The sequence below is a fragment of the Trachurus japonicus genome, chromosome 3, assembly GCF_045865225.1.
Source record: "Trachurus japonicus isolate A0001 chromosome 3, Traja_1.0".
NCBI lineage: Eukaryota > Metazoa > Chordata > Actinopteri > Carangiformes > Carangidae > Trachurus > Trachurus japonicus.
The window spans coordinates 23,098,012-23,106,575 of record NC_140909.1 but is presented as its reverse complement, the minus strand read 5'-3'; the positions used below and the strand labels follow the sequence as shown (position 1 = coordinate 23,106,575).

The window sequence follows — 8,564 nt, the reverse complement described above, 5'->3', positions numbered from 1 at the left end:
AGATATAGTATATGTATATCTGACTCACCATTGTGATCCAAAACCAAATCATCAAACTGAACTGTGAAATGTTCTGCTTAGCAGGGACGTACCGAAGAGTGAGCCAACAACACACTGACCTAATTCATCTGAGAAATGACAAAAAGCTGATGACATAAACAATCTTCTATTTTGAGGTACTCAACATTATCACCATCTCTCCTCTCTCTCCCCAGTGGTCAGCAGGCCTTCCTGTTGGAGAACGTGCCCTGTAACAACGCCAGCTGCCACAGTGTAGGGAGGATGTTCCACATCCACTGGGACCAGTCAGATTTGGGAGCCATCCAAAACGCAGTGATGGCAACATTCTTTGACATCTACGAGGATGTAAGTCATTTTTGCTGAGTTTGTGTAATTTAGTTTTTGCTTTAGTTACACATACGTACATACAGTTCAGCGTACCATCCTTGTCTCTCATTCTTTCTACTTTGTGCCTTTTATGTCTGTTTCTCCTCTCAACATCCATCACTTCTACATCACCTCTTACTTATCCAATTAATGTGTAGACATCAGTCTACAGCAGTGTATCAGCAGTGATACCTGACATTTCAATATTATGACTAAATATAAAATCCAATATAAAAATGTATGTAAACATTATCTGATGTTTAGATTTGATTATGCATAAAGTTTCACAAATTGACACAAGCAAAATAATGCATCATTTTTCTTGTCTTGCATGCAGTGCCTGTTTGCAATCAGTAATGCAGTTAAAAGAACACTAGCTTTTGTGCAAACCTGCTTAAATACATCTTTGCCAGCTCATCTATTTACAAGAGCAGGCACTTATTTATCATCAGTCAGGTTCTGTGCTGTTTTTTTTGAATACTTCAAAATATATCTATCCACAGTGACAACAATATGTTTATTTGAAGTACAAACACCTAAAAATACACTCGAACACAATTACATACTGTCATGCACCTGTTTTCATACATGCATATATTGTCAAAACCATCCTTTTTGTGTTTTATATGTTCTGCTCACAGATTCTGCTGCATATAGTCCAGTGTCTGTAGTGCAATCTACTATATCTGCTTGCCTTATCGGAATTAATTATTGCTGCCTTTGTGGTCTGTCTGTTGGATTCTGTCCTGTCTCTCTTTTTCTTTATCCCTCGCTCTCTCCCCACCCCTTGAGACAGATTTTTAAAATGGGAGCGAGATGTAGGGAGGAGAAAAGAAAAGAGGAAGAATGGAGATGATGAGATAATGTTGGATCAGTCACCCAGTGTGTTGGAGGGATAAAAATGTACATCAGAAGACACACACACCATGCTCTCATTGTCCCTTATCTGCATGCCTGTCTTCATTTGCAGGGTATATTAGACATGCTGGTTCTGAGCCAGGCAGCGGGCAAAAATGACTTGATCATCCATGCTTTAAAGAACAATTTTGAAGCTGATGCCTACTTTGTTAAAGTGATGGGTAAGTGAACGCCCTGTTTCCTCTCTTCCTCCCTCCACCCCACATACCCATACCAGTCTATTAATAAGACCACATGTAGTCAGAGAAGGCCTTCTTCCTCCCAAATGGTCCTCTTTATATTGCACACACAAGTGTAATTTAAATATTATTAATGTCCAAGTGTATGTTCTCTACTATAACAATGCCTGCTACACCAATTAAAATCATCACTGAACATGAGCAGCCCTATTCCCCAGACCTAGAAAGCAGATGGTCATGACCATTATCTGTCATATTAGTGTGATATTTTAGCCTGGAGCTTCTCAGTTGGGGGCAAGAAAGGGGAATAGTCTGAGCTTTTTGTTCTATTTCAGCCTAAATTAAAATAGCTACTGTCAGCACAAAACGGCTGTTGTAAATGCACCTTCTCCCAAAAGGTCATTTTGAATATTGGCTCAGACTTCTCTCCCAGATTCTATTGTTAAAGCATATACAGATTATTAAGGTTAGCAAAAATATTAATGCAGCACAAATGAGCTGCTATTTACATGTGTGTCCTGGTGTGTCAAATTAATCATTGGTTTAAAAAAAACAGTGCCTGGCCGAGAATCTGCAAATTACTTTGTGAACAAGTAATAATAAGTAAGTAATGAGACCAAGGTTATTCATTATTATTCATTGTAAAACTGTGATTAATTAGTAAGGATGTATTGTTTTCGTACTTAGCACAAATGGCGGAAACCATGAAGCCACAATAGCTCTGTTCAAAGCCAGACTGCCATCTTATTTGCATCCCCCTCCCCCCCTTTCATCATGTCATCTTTCACTTTCCATTTTTGATTATCTGATGAAGATGTCAGCAATGCCAGAAAAATAACTCATTCTATTTCTTCCTTCCCAACCTTATTCTGTCTATGCAATGAGATGAGTAAATGTTGACTAATTCTACAGAAACGGTTCATGTCGTCTGAGCAGTATGTTGTCTTTGAGTCACAAATAATGCCTGACTAGATGCAGCTGTGCTTCAATATCTGATCTTGATGCTCAGAAATAGTTTCATACATTTTTGGCATCCAGCATTTTTTTTTTTTCACTCTCCCGCTCAGTTAATAGATTTTATTCCTTTCATTTTTTTTTATTGTAACATGTTTGAGTAGAAATCAAGACGTGCTCTTTTGAAGTCAAAATGTTGGTACAGCGTTAGTACCTAGTGACATTTGAGGAAAGCAAAAATAGTTCCACTCTAGGGTGGGCCTTTGCACAGTTTAATCTGTCATTCTGCTCTGCTCATTAGTAGAAAAAGTATCGTTGTTCATTTCTGTCTCTGCACAGTTGGCAAATGGTTGTTGTTTTGTCTTTTGGGAAGGGAGGGGTAACACTTGCTCCTCTGCTTTCAGAAACAGAAACATACGCATGAGATATCACCATGCCTAATAAACACACACCAGCACAGAATTACTAACACATATTCAATGTGTATTATTACATATTCATAAAATAACCCCTTCTTAATGCATATTCCTTCACATAGGCACGTTTTACTTGTCAAAACAAACCAGGTTTATTCATGTTATTCAGAAATGGTATTGTTGAGAATCAAGACAGTTCCAAACTACATTTAAGTAAATAGTTTATTGCAGTGGTAGATAAATAGACCTCTGGTACTGTGTGTAATGATGAACAGACAGAAAAAGTTCATTTCCATGAGACAAAATCCCAAAACAAAAATCTGACAGCAAAAAGAAGTCATATCTGGTATTAAGCTAAATTCAAATTAATAGGGATATTTGTCAGGTTTCACTGCAGCAGACTGTGGTTTCTCACAGGGAGCGGGTGGTGGTGATTGCTTGATTGATTGATACAGATCAGAGGCTGCAGTGAGTCACTATGAGAAAGTGATGAGATTTCAGTAGGAGAAAAGACCTGATAAATACAAGATTTAACACTGACATTTTTTTTTCATAAACCTCTGCAGACAGCTCTTGGTGATCAAAGAAATAAAATTTGATGCTGAATTCAGAATATTTTTTCGAACAGAATTTTTTTTGTTCTTTAACAGCAAGTAAACAGCTATTCATGCTAATACTGTTATATACTGTATACTGTGCAGTATATAACATTTCATGCTATTCATACAGTGTATATAACAGTATAGCATGAATAGTCTGACCCAAAATGTAGGTCTTTGTTTTGATACCGCAGACAGCTGACCACTCTGTCAGCCACTTGAATGATACACTAGTGAAATGGGAGCAGTGATGAATGTTGCATTGCTTCTAATGATGGGACCAGTGCTGGATGACATCCTGTTGGTCTAACTGATCGTAGCACTGTGTACTAGAGGGTTGTTACCAGGAGTCTTGTTGGAGCACATGTGGTTTCATGGCAACGACTGCAAACTTCAGGCTTCATGATTCCTTGGGTACAAGGAGTAGATCTAATTAGACATTTTGACCTGTTAAAGCAGGATGAGGAAACAGCACAGGTGGCTGCATTTCATTTGGGTGAACCAGTTGCAGGGCTCTGGTATTGTGCATGGCCAATAATGGAGCCATTGTTACTATTATTTACACCTGTGCTTTTTCCTGCTTTGACAAGTCACAATGTCTGCCATGAAAAGGGTCTCCGGTGTCTCCAATGTCCCAAGTCCTGGCATGCACTCGAGCATTTGTGGGACACTGGTTTGAGTGCTAGGTTGAGATAAATCCAGGATCCCAGTGGTTTCCAAGTCCAGTTGAGATGTGTGGAATACATCATGTAATTGTTGTAATCCTACTGTATACTCGTGTACAGTACAGTATATACTGTCATATGTCCATGCTGGGGCTGGAATATTTAAAGTGCAGGACCACGGTTTTCAATTCACAAAGTATGCTTCTAATATTGTTATTTATAAGAGAAAGAATGTGATCGTTCATGTTGCTGGCTGTCATTTTAGCTAATTTGTGCTAATTCCTGAAGGGGTTCACACCAAATTTAAAATTTTGGCACTTGTGACAAATTCTTGTATGATATTACTATAGCCAAATATTTGTTGTAGACAACTGATATTATAGGGTCATGTTTGGCAGCTGGTTTTAACCCTTTATGTGTTTGCTTCTCTCCTTACCTGCATGCTCAGATATACAGTTTTGTAGTACAGTTGGATTTCCAATAACGCTGTTCTCATTTATATGGTATATGTTTATGTTGTCAGACAATGGAACTGGATGAAATAGTATCTGAAATATATCTTAATAAGACTCTAGTGCTGCTGCTAAAATCTAGATCTTTATATCCATGACATCATCTAACAAAAATACCAAACACATGAATTAAAGATAACAATTGTGGTCTAATTTTAGCTTTCACTCACCTAAATAGCCTAGAGAGGAAGTTCAAAGCGGCAGGATATCTCTTCTCTATCTCGTCTTTTGTCTCTCTCACACAGCGCATAGGCTTTGTCTGGGCAACAAGCTGCTGCTCTGCCACTCACTGAACACAGCAGACATGTAAGAGGGCATTACTGGCATCTCTCCTCTAGATCTCGCTAGATTTGTCACTCACTGCTAGTTGGCAACACTGCAGGCTGTAAACGCACCCTAAATAGAAACGGTTTGTGCCAGTTCATTATGAAAGAGCAACGGCCAATGGGGAAACTCCAGCTCAGTCACATGGCATCCATGTTGACCAGTTAGGGCACTATGATATTTCAACCCTGTCACCCATTCACATTCACAGTTCCAGGGCTGGTGGTCCTGCTGTTGTGGTCCACTCAGTAGAGCACTGACGATCTGAAACACCAACCGATCTCTGCATCTCATCATCTCAGCTCACACTCGACCCAATCACCTGTCGTGTTTGCGTGAATGACTGTCCTTCTGGTTTGTGAACAGTCATCAGAAATGTCCTTGTTGACAGTTAAAACATAATGTATTATTCTTTTCACCTTATCGCGTCTTACTGTAAATGTCTGAATTTTGGTGACTTACAGTATTTTTAGCCAGAACGCTGTTAAAACTACCCTGCAGAATTTTTTTATTTTTATTTCTCTTGGGGTTTCTTTACAGTTGCAGAGTGTAAATCCCCTTTACTGGATTTTTTGAAAATGCATGTCGCAAATTGAGCCCCACTCATAAACAGCAATACACATTTATTTGTTGGCAAGCTAAATCCTACACAACCAGCCGAAAAAACAAAGCCTACATTACCAGTAAGGGCATTAAGGACATTACTTCCTATTCCAGCAACAAGATGCTTGCATCCTGTTTTTACTCTGAGCTCTCACCAACAAGTTAAAGCCAGTCCAGTTGCTGTCTATTCCTTGCATCCTCTTTTACAATGCCTTCTTTGGTCCGTTCACCACATCCACCATGACGAACCTACTGAGAATAGTGAGCTAACTAGCTTCTTATAGCGAGGTGTTGATGTGACATGTTGCCATAAAGCAATACATGCTCTCACAAGCAGGTGCCAGCCAGCCAACCAAAATTACATGTACAATACCAAGCTAGCCGGGCGCTAATGTAGAACTAATCGTGAAACTAACTTTAAGTTAAAATAGTTACATTGTGTTGCTTTAATCAGACAGTTTGTAAATAGCCACGGCTTCTTAAGAAAATAAATCACAATTGGATATTTTCCCCAATTGCATATGATCCATATTCCAAATACAGTCCATCTTGTAGAGGAGCTTGACTTTAATCGGGTAGTTACTGTACAACAGAATTTGGTTGGGATGGGTCATTTAAATTCAACAGAGGTTTAGAGATTTAGTCATGTGTCAAGTGTGTATAATAAACACAAAATAGTGTTAGCAGTTATCCTGACAGTCTGTGTGTACTGTCTCTTTGTGTGTGACCTTGACAACCCCCACCCCCACCCCCCTCCCCTGCTGGAACATGAATTTGTTCTGTGGCATCTCTTTAAACAGCTGTTCTCTTCTTATCCATGTCTTCTCTCACTGCAGCAAATCAAACAAAACACACACACCCACACCAAAATGCCCAGAAAAACACACACAACAACTTCTTCAGTTATTACATTTTTAGGTTGTTAATATTTCATACATGTTCAGTGTTGCATTTTCTGCATCTAGCTGACTACTGACTTGCGAGCGAACAACAAGCAACCAAAATAAAAATGTATCTGTCAAGTGATACACTCTGTTGACATTTCATTTATCTCCCTTGTGGATGTGATCTCAAATGCAGCTTAATAGCCTCGCACCCCCCGTGACAAACCCCTGAGGGTAAATAGTTTATTTAACGTTCTTTTCAGGCATATTTGATAGCACAGCTCATAACGTTAGACTGTAATAAGTGAGAATGAATGTGTGAATTGCTTATTCAGACTTGACACACTGTGCTGTCTAGTGCTGGGTTCTTTGTATTGTTACCCAGGCCTCTGCTCTCTAATGTGGAATCCCATTTTCTCAAGAGGATGTCCCCCCCCCCCCCCCCCCCCACCTTGAGCATTATCGAACAACGCCTGCTCAAGGATCGACTTTGTGTCGTGCTCGGTGTTTGTGTGTGTGCAGTTTGTGAGTGAAAGGTAAGATCCCAGGATGCACATGGACTTCCTGGGATAAATCCATCACATGCTGGCCTCAGACAGCAGCCCTGTCTCTCTGCCAGCCAGAGGCCTGGACTCTTGCTGGGTTCTTCACACTGAGATGACCTGAACCTGCACCGCTCTGACATCTTATCCTCCTGTGAGCCCGACATGCAGCAGCTCGCTCACTGGCACATTCCATCAAGACCCTTACCTCTGTTGCCATAGGAGCATATATTATTTAGCAGGAAGCTAGAGGTTTTCAGAGTGGAGCTGCAGCCAAGTGGAAGCCTTGGCAGCTATGGTGCCATTCTGTAAAAATAAATATATATACCTGAAAGCTGAGAAAAAAGACATATCAGGACTGTATGTCATTTTGTTATGACGGTTCTTCTCAAAGTGGTTGGTTGAATGTAATGTAGTGTATAGTTACAGTTCAGTTTAATCCTCTTTCTTTTTTTGGCAAAAACTACTGCAAACTCTGCCTGAACTGGGGTGTGCTCATCACTGACATTGAATGAAAGGTCCTGGATTTTTATATTGTGTCACTACAGGATAGAGATTATTTCTGATAGACAACTAAAATGCTCTCATACTTGTATTAGTGTGGTGGACATAGCTTTGTAGTTGTATCTATATATAGTGCAACATGTATAAATCAAACACCTCTGTAATGGTGTAAACAAAAATAGGAGTGTTTTTCCCCATTGCTTCTCTGGGGAACTCTTTCTGTCCCATCCGCACATTCACATTTTACCAGGTCTGCTTTATTCAGCAAACCTCTGGCTGCACTAACAACAGCTACACCACTGCTCACTCTCTGCCATTAACTCACTCACTCACTCACTCTGTTAATTCACTGTCAGCTGCATGCCCGCGCACTGCATCTAAAACACTAGCCGTACTCTTGGCAAGTGCATGTGCATGTCCACTGGACTGATAAAGGTAAACACAGCAGTGATGGCCGTGCATAATGGCATTCCACTCGGGTGCAGCTCTCCTTAAATCAAAGGCGGCAGATAAATCAACATGTGAGATGTAGCAGCAATTTAATGAACTGAAAGGAGGAAATTTACATACAATGTATGTAGCTGCAATAATCATCATCAAGACGACATACATTCAGTATGTGCATATTGATTAACATGATCAGTCTAAGATCAGAAGCTGTGACATCTTGATTCAGTTGATCTTTAGTCTCTACTTTGAAAGAACACAACAGGACTAAATGTGGATCACAGTATATCACAGCAGACAGTGATAACAATAAAGACATTGTGAATTTCTATCGTGGCTGCTGAGTGAAGGATGCTGACAGTATGGTCACATGAAAGATATTGAAAAAATAGAAAAAGCACACACATCCCTAAATCTAAACACTGGGCGCCGGACAACACAAGTAAATGATAAGAAAATGGAAAGTCCGCACACCAACAACAGCTCCAGAGCAATAATTTATTATCATCAAAATGGGAGTAACGTTTCGGGTTAGAAACCCTTCCTCAGACAGTTTCTAACCCGAAACGTTACTCCCTTTTTGGTGATAATAGATTATTGCTCTGGAGCTGTTGCTGGTGTGCGGACTGT

The 8,564-nt window shown here is 39.9% G+C and overlaps 1 protein-coding gene across 1 annotated transcript in view; it reads left to right on the top strand.

The window, feature by feature from the left end:
- The window catches only part of itfg1 (integrin alpha FG-GAP repeat containing 1), a 149,605-nt gene that overhangs the window by 98,589 nt on the left and 42,452 nt on the right, over nucleotides 1–8,564 (top strand). Inside the window, exons 11-12 of the mRNA XM_085767318.1 lie at nucleotides 216–366; nucleotides 1,358–1,466. Coding sequence (XP_085623444.1) covers nucleotides 216–366; nucleotides 1,358–1,466 — 260 coding nt within the window. The remainder of the gene's footprint in view (nucleotides 1–215; nucleotides 367–1,357; nucleotides 1,467–8,564) is intronic.